This window comes from Eretmochelys imbricata, chromosome 14, assembly GCF_965152235.1.
Source record: "Eretmochelys imbricata isolate rEreImb1 chromosome 14, rEreImb1.hap1, whole genome shotgun sequence".
Lineage (NCBI taxonomy): Eukaryota > Metazoa > Chordata > Testudines > Cheloniidae > Eretmochelys > Eretmochelys imbricata.
The window spans coordinates 42,153,078-42,172,822 of NC_135585.1; the positions used below are offsets into that span (position 1 = coordinate 42,153,078).

Consider the following 19,745-nt stretch of genomic DNA (forward strand, 5'->3'; position numbering starts at 1 on the left):
AATACAAATATGAGAGAGCATTTACACTTATTAAATCGAAGGGGAAGCCCATTTTCTGTCCCTTCAGGTAACTGCAGGTCTCTATGAGAAAGTCCCATTTCTGCAGAATGATGAAAGACAAGAACCTCAGTGGAACTGGAGTCCTGTCTGCCAAACCCTGAAGAGCTCTGTGTGTCGAAAACATGTCTCTCGCCAGCAGAAGTTGGTCCAATAAAAGGTATTACCTCACCCACCTGGTCTCAAACCCTGAGAAATGAGTTCATCGACGGAAGTGTGAGCTGTCCTATGAATAGAGGTGAGCACCCAATTCCAAACTGCTGCTGCTTTGCATTTATATATCACCTTCCGAACTGGGGTATTAAAGTGCTTGAGTAATTAAGCATGAGCATTTTAAGATTCACCTTCTGTGAAGAATGTGGGAAGTATCTGTGTTCATTTTTACAGTACATAGTCTGTGTCAGGATGCTGGGCAAAGGTAGGTAGGACAAGTGTTAGGAGCTGGAGATCTCAGAACTGAAGCCAGAGGTCAGAGTCAGTATCAGGGTCAAGAGTCAAGCTGAGGGTCAGAGCCGGAGGCAGAATCAGGATTTTTTTTCCCCTTCATTTCATTTGCCTACAGTTCTTGCCATTCCTTCCTTAGCTCACTTTTGATTAGGTGTTTAAATTCCACTTTGCTAAAGGGGATCCCGAGGTCAACTTGTTTGTGATTAATAACACTTTTTGCCAGCCAATTCGTTGCCTGCTATCCCTGTCTGCACCAGGATCCATGTGAAAACGTTGGTTATATCCAGTTCCACCAGTCTGGCTGTTAGCAGTAATATATCATTAAGAGAATCATTTCTGCTGTCAGACTCACCACTGTGAGTTGCCTGCTGCAGCCCTGATAAAGAGTCAGACAGGATGGCCACAGCAGCTGGCCACACATCTAAAGCACGATTTAGTGCTAGCATAATCCCTGTGTATCTCAGCCATAAAGACGGATACAAAGTTAGCCATACAGCTTTCTTGAGTCCGAGTGAGGGCACACAGGAAGCTGTTCCCACTCTGTTCTTCCTCTTTGGAACCCTCTGTATGTATTTGTCAATAGTGTCCCCACTTATAGAAAATCAATATAATTGTGACATCTTGTCTATCATTCTTTTATTGATTTCATTATACAATTCCATGTCTTTCCCGACCGGGGGTGATTTTCTAATGATAGACTATTTTCCCATAGCTATACATTTTGGTCTCTTTCAATCCCTTCTTTTCATGAAGATCAGCTATCCACTTCTGTACCCTATTTACATGGGGTATGTTGAGTTTTTGTCCAAACCGGTTAGCTTAGTGCTATCTTCACTCTTATCTCGTACTTTGGCCCAAAAAAGTTAAGTCTGGGAGCTTCGTTCTAAGAATTAGCAGCAGCTGATGGAAATGCGTATATCTGTAGTACAGAGATACAGTAATGAACTCACTACCTGATATGCAATGCGTGTGTGTGGATATAATCTAGTTCAGATTTGTATTCATTGCTGACCCAAAGGCCGGGTATCCATACTCAATAACTGGTCTAATTAGTGCTCTGTATAGCATTGCCACCATTTTCATATCCACTCCCCAGGATGTTCCAAAGGCATTTGACTTTTGCACTTATCTAATATTTTCAATATGGTCCCTCCAAGTGAGCTTGTTATCAAATATCACACCTAAGAATTTGTAATGACAGTATATTTATCTATTGGTCATATAGCTATAACTTTACATCTTTTTGGCTTTTCCATGTTGTGAGGATCGTTCCCTTAGTTTTGTCTATGAGAATTTGAAGCCCCACCTCTTTCCCCATTCTGCACTTCTCTTAAGAGCATCATCATTCTTTTGGTGGCACTTTCAAGGTTTCTGCTTTTGATCCATATGGGACAGTCAGCAAACATGATCCCTATTCCTATCCTCATCTCTTCAGGGCGATCATTTATCATGATGTTAAAGAGGGCTGGCGTAACTACACTGCTCTGTGGAGTTTCACTTGCAATTTACTATACGTTAAGGAAAGCTTTCTCCAGTTGGACTTGTTCTTTTGCCTAAGAAGTTCCTTATCCATCTGTACATTCTTCCTATGTTACCCATTGAGGCCACTTTAAGAAGTAGTTCCTCTCTCCAGAACACATCGTAGGCTTTTTCTATGCCCAGGAATATTAGTATAATGAATTCTATGATTCTCATGCTTTTTTGTGCTTCTGTCTCTATTCTGACAACGTGGTCAATCACACTCCCACCTTACTGGAGCCCACCTTGTGTTTTATCTATAAACCTTCTTCTTTCTAGGTGTGCTACTGTTCTCTCCCTTACTATGCTTTCCATGGTTTTACTTAAGCCACACTAAAGTTTACATTTAAAATATCCACATCCTTCTCCCATCCCACCTCTTCATCTCATAATTATCCTTAATGTTCTTTTCTTCTCCCTAATTTGTAACCGCTGATATTTATCATTACTGACTTTTTGAAACATGGTGGCCAGAGTTTCTGCTTTTCTTTTCTTAGAGCTTATTACTCCATGCCCCGCAACTGGAAGACTTGGTGTTACGTGACTCTTACTCTTTATTCCATTCATTTCCCTAGTTTGTTTATATATAATCTTTGCTGTATTGGTATTTTTACTTACTTCCCCATGTTATGGTGTCCAGCTCTCTCTTTTTGCCCTTTTTATAGCCCTTTGTGAAACTACCTTACTTTTTTATATTTCATGAAGTCCATTAGTTAAGGATTTTTTGCTGTCTTATATGACTTATTCCTTTCCCTAATTACCATTTCATATTCCCTGTTCCACCATGGTACACTTCCCCATCTTCAGGCAGTGTTGGCATCCTAGGAATAGCTAGGCTGGCTGTCTTTATGATTCCTTTATTAATATTACTACAGAATTCCTCAATATCTTCACAGATACATTACTTACTCACATATTGCTCACTTCTCTTTCCAAAGATTTTTCCAGTTTGCTTTTTTAAGATTCCAAGTGGGGATATCCTTTTCCTTGAGATGTAATTAATGTCAGGACCTGGTCACTAGCCATTCCCACCCCTCTGTCAATTTCACAGCTGCATTCACTCCCTATGGTCCCAGATCCAGACATGAGAAGCTTCCATCAGCTGTATTGAACCTGGTAGGTGCTCCATCACTTATTGCTAAATTATTCTCTTCAAAGATTTGCTCTGAACGTTTTCCATGTTTTTCTTACTTCCCCGCAATCGGTTGTGACTATTCAGATCACCACAGACAATGCGTGGGTATGTGACACTTGCAATGAATTCTTTCAGATCCATAGCCTCTAGTTTCCTGCATGGGTAATAAACATGATAAAGTCTTAGAGATGTAGAATTGTTTTGTATTGGTATCTCAATAGCACTAATATCCTTGATATTTAGCTTTCTAATCTCTACTTCAAGGTACTTCAGGTTCTCCTTAGTAAAACGGTATCCGTCCCCACCTTTTCCATTTCTCTATGATGTCCATATAGACCATATCCTGGGATTTTATAGTCTCATTTTTCTATTAGCCAAGTCTTGTATGCATATTAGATCAGGCTTTGTTTTCATATCAAAAATATTGGTCTTTAATTCCTACCCATGTGCTATTAAGCTGTGGGCATTAGAGCTGAAAATCTGTTTCTGACCGTCCATAGTAATTTCACTGAGGAAAGTCTGAAGTTGTTCCACTGACAGGTTGCTAGGCTGCAGCTTTAATTATAATTCTCATTTTCTGTTTTCTTTCCTGTTTGAGAACTACAATTGATTACATCAACCATTACTGCAATGAATCTCTTTTCATCCCAACGTTACTCATTCCCTCCCATTAATTTGTTGCAGGCTATTGTCTTTCCTCACATCTGGTTCTCTTTTAGGTATCTCCTAACAGCTTCTGCACAGGACATGTTATTAGCAACTTGGGTTTCTTGTAGTTCGCTAGCTTGCTCCCCTCAGTACAGCTTGCATATTCTGAGCTGTGTTTCCCCCACAGTTGCAACATTTTTGTTCTGTCCCTTCCTCACAGTTATCCTGTGAATGGTCACCTCCACACTTACTGCACTTTATTTTCCCATTGGAATTATTTGCAACATGACCAAATCTCTGGCCGCTGTAGCATCTCACAGAAAGAGGACTATAGGACTTTGATACCCTAAAGTTACTCTGATATTCTGGACTATCTGGTCACATCCCTCCTTTAAAATGTGACCAGCACAGCTGTCAAGCACTTGCTATCACTGCCTCTTCTGCTAATTAGCCACTTAGCACTTATCACCTTATCTCCACCTATTCCTTGCTTTCTTTCCTGAAATTTCATTTGGCACCCCAGATTCTACCCATCTTGTTTCTGTGAGGAATTTGGGTAGCTGACAACTTATTTGTATTTTACTTAGCACCTTTGTCTTAAGGAGTGTCCCTACTTGGTCTTTGTTTTTACATTCCACTAATGAGTCTCCAGCAGGTACCATCTTAGCTCTTGCTCTGTCTCCAGCACTTTTTTGATCCCCTCTGCCATTCTCAGGGGGTTGATATCTCCTATCTTTATGTCCTTATCTACGGATTTTACTGTTAGGTAATTTCCCCCCATTTCCCTTTCCTGCCCTCCTATTTGCTGGTCCTTCTTCTGGGTGCAGAGAATCTCCCCTTTTCTTTTTCCTTGCTGGCATCCAGTCTTCGTCAATGCTTTCTCTGTACTCATGGTCTAGCCTGGTTTCAGTTTCATTTCTGTCATCCATCTCACTCTGCCCAGCCAGCCACCGAGCCAGCACCCCACAGTCACCACTGAAACAGCCTTTCTTTAACCAGAGTCTGGACACTTCCTTTTACACCCCATCGCTTTATATAGGGTCAAGGAGCCAATCAGGGATAGCTAAGACCACTGTCAGTCAGATCACATGAGGCGGAACTTCCCCTGCTGTTAAACCACTGCAGATTGTGTGTTGCAAGGAATAATCAAATTACAGGTAGCAATGTGGGGATGTTTGTTGCCTGGTAGTCCTATAGACCCACTAGGCCTTACATCATCTCTTCTAGGGGTGCTGCCCAGACTGGCTCTTCTAGGAGGATGATGGTATGCTTGGCAGATAAGGGAAGCTTGACTATCAAATCCACAGTAATAATCACCTAGAGTCTAGATAGGGTGTCTGAAGGTGCTGAGGGGCACCTTCTTACTAACTAAAGGAGGAAGTGGTCTTGGGGAATAGAGTATCCAGGAAACTATAGGGCTTGAGGATGCACACCTCCTGGTGTGCTGGGTATGGTCAGGGAGGTATTCCCCTTTTCAGGACAGGGCATTGGCTGCCTTGTTCTGGTGATAGGTGATGGTAAAATAAAAGTGTGTGAACAACAGGGCCCACTGAAGCTGTCTTTGGTTCAGCGCCTTTGCCCTACAGAGATAGTCCAAGATTTTATGATCTGTGTATACCTGTTATGGGTGTTGGGCACCTTCAAGGTGGTGGCGCCATTCCCCGAAGGTGGCTTTGATTGCTAGAAGCTCCGTATCTAAAATCTCATAATTTTGTTCTGCTGGGTGTGAGTTTCCGAGAATAATAAGCACAAGGGAACAGGTGCTGTTGGGGGCCTGATTCTTGGGGAAGTATGGTCCCAATTGCAACATTAGATGCATCAGTCTCACTGACAAAGGCCCGCATTGGGTCAGGATGGATCAAGACTGGAGCACTGGTGAAGGCCATCTTGAGCTGGTCGAACACCTGTTGAGCCTCCGGAGAGTAGGTGAAAGAGGCGTGTTTGCAGAGGAGCACCGTCAATGAGGCTATCTGGTCTGAAAACCCAGGCATGAAGTGCCTATAAAAATTAGCAAACCCAAGGAAGCACTGCAGCTCCTTGATGTTCCAGGGGTGCCGCCCAGGTCCGAACAGCGTTCACCTTCCTGGGGTCCATTTTGTGGCCCTCGGAGACAGAATGTAACTCAACTACTTCACGGAGTGTTGGTCAAAGCTGCCCATTTGTGTTCGCACCATGGGAAGTTCTCTCTGAGGGCTGTCAACCTGTTCAGGCGTGTTTAGTGCCCCTTGGAACATGCTGGGTAGGGGGTGACCCACTGCCTCCATGTCCCACAGGGCTGGCCTTGTACAAGTGTGAGGGGTGGTCCAGGAAAACTCCCAGAATCCTTGGCAAAGGTAGGCAGGACTAGTGGCAGGAGCTTGGGATCCCAGAACTGAAGCCAGGAGTCAGAGCCAGTGTCAGGGTCAAGCTGAGGATCAAGCAAAAATCAGAGTCAGAGTTAAGCCGAGGGTCAGAGCCAAAGACAGAGTCAGGATTGGGATGTGGGTCAAACCCAGGTTTTGACCTTTAATCCTATTTGTTACTCTTCTCTGGACTTTCTCCAATGTGTCCACCTCTTTCCTGAAATGTGGTGCCCAGGAGTGGAAGAATTACTTCTCGTGTCTTGCCTATGACACACCTGCTAATACATCCCAGAATTATATTTGCTTTTTTTGCAACAGTGTTACACTGTTGACTCATATTTAGCTTGTGATCCACAATGACCCCCAGATCCCTTTCCACAGTACTTCTTCCTTCTGCAGTCATTTCCCATTTGGTATGTGTGCAACTGATTGTTCCTTCCTAAGTGGAGTACGTTGCATTTGTCCTTATTGAATTTCATCCTATTTACTTCAGACTTTTTCTCCAGTTTGTCCAGATCATTTTGAATTTTAATCCTATCTTCCTAAGCACTTGCAAACCCTCCCAGCTTGGTATCATCTGCAAACTTTATAAGTGTACTCTCTATGCCATTATCTAAATCGTTGATGAAGGTATTGAACAGAACCCGACCGAAAACCCACCCCTGTGGGACCCCACTCATTATGCCCTTCCAGCATGACTGTGAACCACTGATAACGACTCTCTGGGAATGGTTTTCCAACCAGTTATGCACCCACCTTATAGTAGCTCCATCTAGGTTGTATTTCCCTAGTATGTTTATGAGAAGGTCATGAGAGACAGTATCAAAAGCCTTACTAAAGTCAAGATATACCACATCTACCGCTTCCCGCCATCCACAAGGCTTGTTACCCTGTCAAAGAAAGCTATCAGGTTGGTTTGACATGCTTTGTTCTTGACAAATCCATGCTGACTGTTACTTATCACCTCATTATCTTCTAGGTGTTTGCAAACCGATTGCTTAATTATTTGCTCCATTACCTTTCCGGGTACAGAAGTTAAGCTGACTGGTCTGTAATCCCCTGGGTTGTCCTTATTTCCCTTTTTATAGATGGGTACTATATTTGCCCTTTTCCAGTCTTCTGGTATGTCTCCGGTCTTCCATGACTTTTCAATGGGGTGGCGAGTGGTGATAGAGTCGTACTAGCCCGGATCACACATGCCAGATTGTTTCTAGACTCTGAGTTTGGGGAAAGCATTTGTTTTCACTCAGTGCCTTTCCTGTATTATCATCCCACACTCATTATGGAGTGGGGAGGGTCATTCCCCAGTTAGGGTTGCACATCAGCCTGGTTTTGCACCTTCTTAAGATCCACCTTCCAAGGAGCTGTATTTTATGACTGCTACATAGCTACTGTTGGGAAACAGAAAAGGCACTGCCAGTCCCTCACCATGTTCCCATCACCACCATAGGCACTAATGGAGAATTTACTCCACTTCATAATTTATGGCATGAACTGATCTCTTGTGAGGGGGTGAAAATTATTCCTTCTCCTACAGGGCACTGAAATGCTGAATATACCAGGATATATTGTTAGAATTCATGGAAAGAAATCTAACAGCAGGACGGTGCCTAAGAACTCTAGACCACATTGAAAAATCTCAGTCCAAGATTTTAGTTGATGTTTGATTTTGACTCCTAAGACATGGAATGATTCTGGCTATTGCCAGAAGTGAAATACAGCATTTAAGCATCCTTGTTATGCTCTGGTATGTCACTAGATAGGATATGATAGACAGAGAAATTATCTGATCTGTCATATCAGTATGTGGCTACCAGATAAATGGGCTTTTATAGTAATCACTGATATCCATGTCGAACACCCTCTTCCCCATCAGAGGAATGTTCTGTCCTCGGACTCAGTTTCCTAGCACTTTGCTCTGAAATCTAAACTTCGCCTTAAAATTTCAGCCTGTAACCAGGAGAGGAAGGGGAGTTTCTGAATATTTATGGAATTAATTCACAAGATTTGATTAACTTTTAACTCTGTGTCCTTCCAATTCAGTCGCAGAGATTTATTGTTCCTAGACTCAACCAATGGCAGACTGCAGAAACCAAACAGCCATCACTGAATTCTTCCTCCTGGGATTCGGGGATCTCCCTGACCTGCAAATTCTTCTCTTCCTGATGTTCCTTGTGATCTACATGGCAACCGTGGTTGGGAACACCCTCATGGTGGTGCTCGTTGTGGTTGACCAGCATCTTAACAGCCCCATGTACTTCTTCCTGGGGAATTTGTCCTGCGTAGAGACCTGCTACACCTCAGCCATCATGCCCCGGATGCTGGCCAGTCTCCTGACTGGGGAGAAAACCATCTCAGTCAGTGGCTGCATCACACAACTGTATTTCTTTGGGTCTCTGGCAGGTACAGAATGCTATCTCCTAGCAGCGATGTCTTATGATCGGTATTTAGCGATATGTAAACCCCTCCACTATTCAACTCTTATGAATATCAGGTTTTCCTTCCAGTTGGCTGCTGGCTCCTGGTTAAATGGTTTTTTGGCTATTACCATCTTGGTCTTATTCCTATCACAGTTAATATTCTGTGGCCCAAATGAAATTGACCATTTCTATTGTGATACCCTCCCACTGATAGAGCTCTCCTGCAGTGACACCCACCAGGTCATATTGATGGATTTCATACTAGCCTGTGTATTCACCCTGCCTCCATTCCTACTAACCCTGACATCCTATATGTGCATCATCGCCACCATCCTGAAAATCCCTTCCACCACCGGGAGGCAAAAGGCCTTTTCCACCTGCTCCTCTCACCTCATTGTGGTGACAATTTTCTATGGAACCCTAATGATTGTCTACATGCTACCGAAACGTGATACACTGAGAGACCTAAACAAAGTTTTCTCTCTTTGCTACACGGTCCTGACTCCCCTGGTAAACCCCCTCATCTACAGCCTGAGAAACAGAGAGGTCAAGGAAGCTTTGAGGAAAGCAGTCAGTAAATGTGGCTTTCGCAAAAATGTGCAGAGACTCTGAGATAACTTAGCTTTGAAAACCTCAGGCTGTCTGGGTGATTTCAGCAATCATCCCCCATTAAAATTAAGTTGAAAAGCCTAGTGAAAATCTCAGCACTCAGTGTTCTCCTTCTCAGTGGAAGGACCAGGGAGGGAGGTGGCCATAACCATGTTCCCATCATGGAGTTATGGGCACTAGGCAGAATGGAGACAAAATTGTAACCAATTGTTTAGATCTTTAGAAAAGCCATTCTTGATCAAAATAAATGTTTGGACAATAAAAATAGTAACTCCTTGTGCAGCAGAGTTGGGAACGTAAGCCTGGGAAATCTGCCACCCCTGAAATTGTGCATATTGCTGTCATAACCCTCTGCAAACCAACCATCTTCACTGAAGTCACAGAGGCCGGAGGCAAACAACCAGGCTCCAGCAGTGACCTCTGGACACTTCACCAGGAACAGCGTTATAGCTCTTATCTGGGCTACACCCGGCTGTGACCAGCTCTGGGAAAGCAACAGCTCCAGGCTCACCAGGCCCTTGGAGGCAGGGAGGTTGGGCAAACAAAGAAGTAGACTCACACGCCAGGTCCACTGGGACTGTCCAGGCCCAGCTGGGTGTTTGCCAGGGCACCTGTAGAACTGAGGCCGTTCCGGGGGTCGGGTCTGTCAAATGGTCACTGACGAGGGACTCTGCTCATGGCCCTGCAGGGCACCAGCTGCTCTGCTTCCACCAGCTGCACAGAGCAGTTCAAAGGGAGAGGACCTGTTACAATGAGCGTCCCCAAAACTAACTGCAACAAGCCCAATGTCCGACAGAGCTAGTTCTGAGGGCACAGTGTCTAGTCAGCCCCAGGTACCCCAGGCAGCTCTGCTCCACACAGGGCCCTTTCCTCAGGGGGTGAGGCAACTTATGGTGAGAGGAAGCGGCGACCACCTACCAACGGGCAGAACTCCTGTGATGCCAAACACGGCAGTGCTGGCTCAGTCACTGGGAGCACGTCAGGGCTTGGCCAGAGGTCGGGGAGCTGGGCACCAGTGAGAATTGTAGGGCTCCAACTCTGTGGAAGGGATTTCACAAGGGACATAACAGAGTTAGTCACCCAAATCCCTTTGAAATGGGAGATGGATGCACATCACCTTACACGCCTCTGAGAATCTCAGCCTGGAGAGCCACTGGGAATCTGTCATGGTAGATTCAATCTGTGCATTTCCATTGGACACAGAGCCCACATCAACAGAAAGGCACTGGATGGATGGGAAACCCCCGCTAAGCCTTTGAGAGCTGCTGCCACAGTATGTGCTCTTGTAGCCACAAATGTTGCAATCATTTTTTGTACGATTTTGTTCCCAGTGGCTATAGTTTGAAACAGCACACACCTTGCAGTAGGTAAGAAATTAGGAGAGATGCAGTTATGCTGTCTAGGGCCACAAGAGGGCAGAGAGGACAGGTGCAGCTGTGCTGCCCAATGAACAGCAGCCAAATTGGAAGGGCAAGAAAGGAAAAATTATGTTGCCAAATGACCAATGGAAAGGGAGGTGAAGCTGTATAACGGTGTGTACGTGCTGAGTAGAGAGCACTGAAGAGAAGAGGACCTCTGTGCTGCATAGTGAAAGGTGGATAGTAGCAGATGTTACGGAGTGAGATATGGGCTGTTATATTAAACAAAGGGCCACCACGTGACATGAGAGTCAAGAACGGGAAAGAGGCAGCTATAGAGAGAAGAATCCACTAGAGGAAAGAGCAACAGGCTGTCATGCTGGGAAATCAACACTAGATGGCAGCAGAGTAGAGGAAATGAGGCGGGTGGGGGTGTCACAAATACTGACTCGTGACCAATAGAGTTCAGTAGCCAATACAATAATGGGAAAAAGAACAGGAGGACTTGTGGCACCTTAGAGACTAACAAATTTATTAGAGCATAAGCTTTTGTGGGCTACAGCTCACTTCATCGGATGCATAGAATGGAACATATAGTAAGAGATAGATATACATACAGATAAGTTGGAAGTTACCATACAAACTCTGAGAGGCTAATTAGTTAAGATGAGCTATTACCAGCAGGAGAAAAAAACTTTTGTCGTGATCATCAAGATGGCCCATTTAGACAGTTGAGAAGAAGGTGTGAGGATCCATAACTTAAAGAAATAGATTCAATATGTGTAATGACTCAGCCACTCCCAGTCTCTATTCAAACCCAAGTTAATGGTATCTAGTTTGCATATTAATTCAAGCTCAGCAGTCTCTCCTTGGAGTCTGTTTTTGAAGCTTTTCTGTTGCAAAACCGTTAGATCTTTTACTGAGTGGCTAGAGAGGTTGAAGTGTTCTCCTACTGGTTATTGAATGTTATGATTCCTGATGTCAGATTTGTGTCCATTTATTCTTTTGCGCAGAGACTGTCCGGTTTGACCAATGTACATGGCAGAGGGGCATTGGTGGCACATGATGGCATATATCACATTGGTAGATGTGCAGGTGAATGAGCCCCTGATGGTGTGGCTAATGGGATTAGGTCCTATGATGGTGTCACTTGAATAAATATGTGGAGAGAGTTGGCATCGGGCTTTGTTGCAAAGATAGGTTCCTGGGTTAGTGTTTTTGGTGTGTGGTGTGTGGTTGCTGGTGAGTATTTGCTTCAGGTTGGGGGGCTGTCTGTAGGCAAGGACTGGCCTGTCGCCCAAGATTTGTGAGAGTGATGGGTCGTCCTTCAGGATAGGTTGTAGATCTTTGACGATGCGCTGGAGAGGTTTTAGTTGGGGGCTGAAGGTAATGGCTAGTGGCGTTCTGTTACTTTCTTTGTTGGGCCTGTCTTGTAGTTGGTGACTTCTGGGTACTCTTCTGGCTCTGTCAATCTGTCAATCAAACAAAGAGGTGAAAGAGGCCCTGAGAAAAATTGTCAGTAAATGTGTAGATTTTACAAGAAATTAGAAATCACAAGGTTTTTATTTCTTACTGTATTAAGGGAAAATGGTGAGATGCAGAGCTGGCTTATTGTTTTATAGAACCAGATTCTGGGTGGTCCCTAGTTCTGGCTAGTCCTTTGGGAATGTGCCGCTATAATATTTGAGGATGTGCAAATATATGAAATGTGAGATCAGTCAATACCAGGATCTTTACATTCAGAATAAAACTGAACTGTATTACACTTGGTTCAAGTTAGGCAATTCCATACACTAAGCCCAAGTAAGAATATAAAATAAAAGAACAATTTACACTAGGATTATCAAAGGATCCTAAGGGGGTTAGGGATCTAAATTTCAATGGGGTTGTGTTACCTAACTCGGTTAGGTCCCTTGACAATCCCGGCTGAATGACAAAATATTTGAAAGTATACATTGATTTTGGGTGCCTCAGCCACTGGGGACCCCCACTTGAAACACCAAGATTTTTCAGAGTACAAAGCATTTTCATAACCTGTTGTGTGTTCAATGGTGGGAAATGATCCGTTCAAGTCATTCTATCTAGGTATGTGAGGTGGCCCTCACCAACATTAACAATGGGACACCTCAAGAAAGAAGAGCTTGTCGATATGGAAAAAAATTATATGAATTTGAAGAAATTTGGGCCCTGTTTCCAGATACTTTTGGATAAAAAATGCTGAAATAATGCCTGACTTCCATTCCAGTGGACCTCTCTGCTTTCTCCCTCCCACTTCCTGCCCCCGTTCCCCAACTTCATTTTTTTTGCCCATTTGTGTCTTTTTAAAAAATTGTTGTTCCCCCCTCCCTCGCAGGCAAGGTTCGCCTGATTTTCTATTGCCTAGCCTTATAGTTTTGACAAGTTGCAAAGTTGCATAATTGCATATTTTTTTTAGCTAGCCTGTGAAATGTGCAGTGTCGGGCGACATGTACGAGCTGCAACAATTGTTCTTGTTTGTTTCTTCATGAAAATTTTAAAAGAATGAATCACAAAAATAAAATGACAGGACCCCTCACAATCACTGCCGGAAGGTAGGGAATTTACATCCCCATATTACAGAGGCACAGGGTAGATTACGGGACATGTCCAAATCCACACAGAAACTCTGTGGTTGAGCAGGGAATTGAATGCAGATGTCCCGCTTCATGCTCCAGGTCCTATCACTACACCATCCTTCGGCACCTGAGAGGGTAACGCCTCCCCGTTCTCATTAGTTAACCTCCTGTGCTTTCTACAGGCCATGAACTACTGACCTCACACGCAGAGGGTGAGGATTGAGAAACAGGCATTTATTCACTGTAAGAACCATTGGATGGCAAACAAGGCAATTGCTGACAAAGGGGATGCTGTACTGTTTAATGGCTACCCCCGTAGAGGGTGAGGGATGGGAAAGGGGCAGGTATCCTGTCCTATGGGCACCATGGGGCAGCAGTAATTCTCTAAAATTGCAGCTTTTATGACTTTTGACAAAGCAATATTATTGTCATAATTCCTTTGTATTATGGCCAGGCTGTAACAGGACCATCCAGAAGCCTGGCCGTGGCCCCATTGTGCTGTGCAATGTACAGACGCAGAGTCAGAGAGTCTCAGGCTTTGTCTACTCTAGCTTTTTGTCGGTAAAACTTTTGTCAGTCAGGGGTGTGAAAAATTTACAGTTGGGCTAAGTAAGAAAAACGCTGTTTGAGAACTAATTAGCGTTTGATTTAGGGCTATTTACTCTGTACATTGTGATGTGATGCTGACTTTGAGTTTTCGTGGTTACAAAGCTTTAACAGTTTCAATCTCAGCAGTTACTGTCATTGAAAACTGTCTGACCCTCGTCATAATTTCCCACAACTGTGAAAATTTAAATCAATACAAATAATAAAAAATGTTTAAAAATAAACATCAATATTATCCAGTTCTACCAAGCCTAGAGACAACACACAAACAGAAGAAAGAGAGTCAAAGCCTCACAATGGCACAGAAGAGCCAGGCCTTTTTAATTCTGATTACTGCTTTGGGACAGGGTTTAGTTAGGAAGGATTTGGCTAAATGAAAAGAAGTGAGGGCAGATATGCTGAGGAGAGAGGATTGGGGGCACAGAGAAGGGAAAGAGGTGGAAGCTGTGAAGAAGGAAGATATGAAGGATGTTCTACTGGTTAGGGCATCAGTCTAGCATTTGGGATTAAAACTGGATAAAAATGTTTCATTTTAACAGTTTATTCACCTAAAAAAATACAGTTTTTGTTGACTGAAACTATCTGACATGAATTTGCCCAATACTTTCGGGAGTGAGGGGGCTGGATTGACAAAGAGACTTAGGGCTTGTTCACAAAATGGCTGGAGGAGAAGAAAGCAGCAGAGGTCTGTGTTTTAGACAATGGTTGCAACACTCACCTGCAATGCTGGAGACCCAGCTTCAAGTTCCTGTGCTGGAGCAGGAATTTAAACGCAAGCCTCCCGCCTCTGAGGGGAGTGCCCTAAACCCCGGGCCATAGAGTGTTCAGTGGTGGATCTCTTTCAGCCTTGCTGTTGAAGCTGTTCCACTTTGCATAAAATACCTCAATTGTCATTAATTCAGGAAGTAAGCATGAGAATGACTGTACAGCCCAGTGGTCGGAGCATGCAGCTGGGAGATAGAAGACCTTGACTCAAGTCCCTGCAACAATGAACATGTCATTATTGTTACAAAGTGGGACAGCTTCAACAGAAGAGTCTGAGAGACCCCCCCGCTCCCCCGAGCAGCCTGTCGCTAGGGTTAGGGCACTCACCAGGACTGGGATTAATATCTGGGTCTCGCACATCACAGGCTAGAACTCAAACCACTGGGCTAAAGGTCATAAAGGCAAGCTGGGCCCCATTCTCCACTGCCCATTTTCTGAATGGAACCTAAGATCCTTGTGAAATGACCCTTTTAAAAATACCTGGAAGTCAACTGTTTCCAGTTGAGTGATGTGGTATTTTTAACCCAAAGTGGATTTTCTGTTGCATTTTGGTTTGTTGAAAATTCCAGATTTGGTTCAACCTGCACCAATTGTCTTTTCTGATTTTTTGGAACTGCCACTGAATCCAAAAATCAGCTGTTTGTTCAATTCTACTTGTGGTACCTGTGTTCCAGTCCCGGCTCCACCAGAGATCCCCTGTTTGACCATGGACATTTCTGTGCTTCAGTTCCCCAGCTGTACAATGGAGAAAACAGGCATTCCGTACCTCACAGGCGTGTTGTGAGGATCTATACATTATAGACGGTGGGTCACCCAGATACTATGGCAAAAGGGGTCAGATAAGTACCTTTGGGAGAGGCAGGGCTGTCTCATGAACAGGATCCTGAACACACCCAGAGGAGCTGAGATTACTCACCCACACAGCTAGTGTCTGATACTGGACTCATGCCTCTAAATAGGCTATTACTGAACTGACCACTAGGTGGAAGTGGAGCAGAAAGGAGAGGGATGGAATGCCGCAGTGATGGAGATGAAGAGAGACACTCAGGGAGGGGCCGTCTCGCAAGGACTAAGGAGAGCCGGACCCTGCCTGCTCAGGTCTCACTCAGCATTGATGGCGGAGGAGGGGAAAGTGATCAGATTTAGCTGAGCCTGACCAAACGCAGATCTTTTGCGACTTAAGTTGATGCTGTCGGGCTTGTCTATATGGGGAGTGTGACCAGCAAACTTATACAGGGACAGTTACACCAGTGTAACGCCCCATCGGGACACCCTTATTCTGGATGAAGCTGGCTTTTCCCCAGTGGAGCTGGCGTCACTTTCAAAGCAAAATAAGCTGAAGCAGAAAATGGCGCTGAGTCCAGAATAAGGGTTTCCACATGGGGAGTTTTGCCAGTATCGCGACAGTGGTGTATTTGTACCGGCATTATCCCCCGTGTAGATGAGCTTCTAGGGTCCCCAGCTGAAGCTGGCTTATGGTGGAAGATCCTTGCTCCGTGCACCTGGTCTCCTCCCAGTAAATTGCTGGTGGACTAGATGACTGGGCTGCCCTGGGAGTGAATGCACCGGGAGGCCCAGGCTGCGATTACCGTTTGGGCTAGAAGACTCTCCCCGAGAGGAGAGAACTTTGGGCCAAGCAGGCTGATTTCACCAGCCCTGGTGTTTGTGCCGTCTGTGTCGTAAACCCAGCTGCAGCTCCCCGCACTCGGTGGCGGGAAATGCCGCTCAAAAGTAGCATCAGGGGAGACACAACCTTCTCCCTCAGAGGGTTCAAATCTGAGGAGGTGAGCGCGCTCTGTCAATAGAGAGAGGAGAACATTCTCCAAGGGAGATCTCAGCAACTGCTTGTCTCTTCAGGGCCACGTGAGTCTCTTTACTGAGAGAACCCAATTTCTGGAGAGAAGTGAGAGAGAAGAACCTGACTCCTGGTCATCAACACTGAGCGATCCAAGCTCATCTACTGGAGGCTGAATATCCTGTGGTCTCAGGTGAGCAGTATCCCTCATCCTGCTGCTGCTGCCAGGCACCAAGACTGAACCTGTCTGTCAGGGGATACCACTAAAGGGTTAATAGGGATACTGCCTGCCTGCTTAACTGGGACTGATCAGTGGCCTCCCAACAGCTGCAGAGATAAAAGGGCTGCTCAGCCACTAGGTAAGTTAGTTGCTAGAGAGACTGAAGGACTGCTGAGAGGAGTCCCCTTTGCTTCAGCAACACATTGGCAAGAAGCTACCTAAGCAATCAGGTTGCTCTCTCTCTCTCTGCTAAATGATCACTAGAAATGATTGGACAATGGAAAACCAGTTTCATTAAAAATGTTGACATTTGAAAGTTACTTCCATTAATCAGAAAGAAGTTAGCATTTTTTTTAAACTTTTGGTGATTTTGTTTTTAAACTGTGGTGTGCTAGAAAATAAATAGTGTCACTTCCCCTTGCTCTTTTCCATCTTTTATTCCTTTTTCTTTTTGTTACTTGGTAACTTTCTGTCAAGGTTCCTCCCCCACTCTGAACTCTAGGGTACAGATGTGGGGACCTGCATGAAAACCTCCTAAGCTTACTTTTACCAGCTTAGGTTAAAACTTCCCCAAGGTACAAACTATTTTACCCTTTGCCCTTGGACTTTCACTGCCACCACCAAACATTTATCTGGGTTTATTTTACTAGGAAAGGATTGTTTGGAAACATCTTTCTCCCCCCAGATCCTCCCAACCTTTGCACCCCACTTCCTGGGGAAGGTTTGCTAAAAATCCTCACCAATTTGAATAGGTGACCACAGACCCAAACCCTTGATCTTAGAACAATGGAAAAAAAGCATTCAGTTCTTGAAAAGAAGAATTTTAATAGAAATAACAATAAAAAGAATCACCTCTGTAAAATCAGGATGGTGAATTGAAGGGTTCATGTTTAGTTATTCCACCTGGAAGCAGGCAGGGCACACCCTGATTGTTTTGTAGAAGGAATGCACACATTGCTCTATCCAAGGACAAGGGCTAGATATGAACCATGAGAACTTGATTGTTGGGACAGCGACTGTGGGAAGCTTTCTTAGCCTGGGCTCAAGGCCTGAGAACCAGGATTGTAGTAGATAAAAGATGGTAAATAAGTATATTAATCAACGTCATACATTTCTTTGTGTATCTTTTTGCGGTAGCAGTGTGTAATGCTTAGGGGGGAGAAATATAATAAAAGGAGAAGGTGGAAGGCGGGGGGCAGAACAGCCCATCTCAGCTGACCAGCCTGCTTGCTTGCATAAAGCTGTGTTCTGTCTCATCATTGAACTGCCACAACTGGCGCCCAACGTGGGGCCCTCAGCACTCACCTCGCCCGGCAAGGGTTTCAGACGCGTCACTCATCCGCTTCGTGGATCCCGGTGAGTATTTTTCATTGTGGTAAGTATGGGAAGCTCCCTCTCTGCTTTGCAAGTGCAACACCGCAATGAGCTGCAGTATTTGCTGCGTAAGGCTCAGTATGACTGCCCGGCTCGAGCACTTACTCTCCTGCTACAGGAGGTGCGTGCCCAGTGCCCGTGGTACCCTGAAGCCGGAAGCCTTAAGCTAGTGGACTGGGAGCGACTGGGCCAGACATTGCACGAGTAGCCTCGGGCGCCCGTGCAGGCTTTACATGCCTGGCACCTCTGTCTCGACGCGATACTGCGTGTCACCTCGGATAGGTCCTCTCTCACGAGGCTGGTGATCTCGCCACGCCCGTCGGCTCCTGTAGCCATCCCCGTTGCAGCTCTCCCCCCTTCTACCGATGCAACCCAGCGTGTCGCTTCGGAAAGACCCTCTCCCGTACCCACAGCCCCCCCTCTCCCTGCTTTGCCCCCAGTGTCTTCATTACCACCGCCTCCCTTGCCTTCCCCACCGGAGCCGGTGTGTGATCACCCTCCATCCGTGGGGCCCCATGCTCCGGAGCCCCCCGGAGGGTCATCTGCATCTGCTCAGAAGCTTTCGCTGGTGCAACAAATGGTTCACACAGCGAAAGCTCGATCAGATCTTACAGCGGAGGAGCTGGCTGATCTGGTCTCAGTTTGCCCGGTGACCTGGCAGAATGATGACCAGGGCAACCCCGTGGGCACCCGGACCACTTTGCCATACTCGGTGGTAAGAGAGGTAAAGAAAGCAATTCGTGAGTTTGGCCTGACTAGCACCTTTCTGCGTGGTCTCATTGAAGGGATAGGTACTGGGTACTCCCTAATCCCTGAGGATTGGAAAACGCTGCTGCGCATGATGTTATCACCCAGTCAGTATGTTATTTGGATTAGTGAGTATCGGCAGATGGCAGAATGCCAAGCTCAGGTACATAGAGTGCACGGTATCATTTATGAGCATTTGGCAGGGGAGGGCCCGTTTGCTACTATTGAGATGCAGTCTCAACTCCCTCAGGCCGTCTTCCCCATTATTTCCACCTGTGCCCAGCATGCTTTCAAGAAGGTCCCGGATTCAGGCAAGCCTACCAAAAGCTTTGTCAGTATCCGTCAGGGTGCCTCAGAGTCCTTTTTGGATTTTACCAACAGATTGCATGAGGCTATCCTCCGACAGGTGGATAACACTGAGGCAGCTCACGAGCTCCTGTTAAAATTGGCAGTTGAAAATGCAAACGAGGATTGCCGCCGTGCTCTCCAGGCAGCGCAAGCCTCTGGTATTTTAGAGCTCTCAGACATGCTGCGGGCGTGCCAGAACATCGGCACACAAGCCCACAAGGCTGGAGTTCTGGCTGCCGCCCTGAGAAAAACCGGGAAGGAGGGGAAGCGTTGTTACCGCTGTGGTAAGGAGGGTCATTTTCAGCGGGAGTGCTGCTCATCTAAGGCACCAGCCCGACCCTCCAAGAAGTGCCCCAAGTGTGGGAAAGGTTATCACTGGGCTAATCAGTGTCATAGCGGGTCGGGAAAGCGCATGATGGGTCCCCCCCGAACCCAGGGCCAAACGGGGGCGTTTCCCACTCAGACAACCGCTCCTCTGTCTTAAAATCCATAGACTCTATGAGAGCGGCGACTGCTGGAAGTGCGGGGCTTGATTTGATCATGCAGGAGGACACTGACTTTCGGCTGCCAGGGGAGGTCTGTGCCAAACGTACACAGGTGACGGGACCTCTCCCTGCCGGCTTTGTCGGTCTTGTTCTCCCTCACTCACATGCTGGGAAACAGGGCTTTTTTGTCATTCCAGGGGTCATTGATGCTGACTACACTGGCATTATTAAGGTTCAGGTGTGGACTCATCTTCCACAGTCGCTCCCGCGTGGATGG

At 45.6% G+C, this 19,745-nt stretch overlaps 1 protein-coding gene across 1 annotated transcript; it reads left to right on the forward strand.

Annotated features, from left to right (window-relative positions):
- Positions 1-8,222: 8,222 nt before the first annotated feature.
- On the forward strand, positions 8,223-9,179 carry LOC144275159 (olfactory receptor 6N1-like). Its single transcript, XM_077834307.1, has one exon. The coding sequence runs from the start codon at positions 8,223-8,225 to the stop codon at positions 9,177-9,179; it is 957 nt and encodes a 318-aa protein (XP_077690433.1).
- The last annotated feature ends 10,566 nt before the right edge of the window (positions 9,180-19,745 follow it).

What these genes read in the sequence shown, in the direction of transcription:
- LOC144275159 (XM_077834307.1), top strand. Translation starts at nt 8,223, where the DNA reads ATGGCAGACTGCAGAAACCAAACAGCCATCACTGAATTCTTCCTCCTG.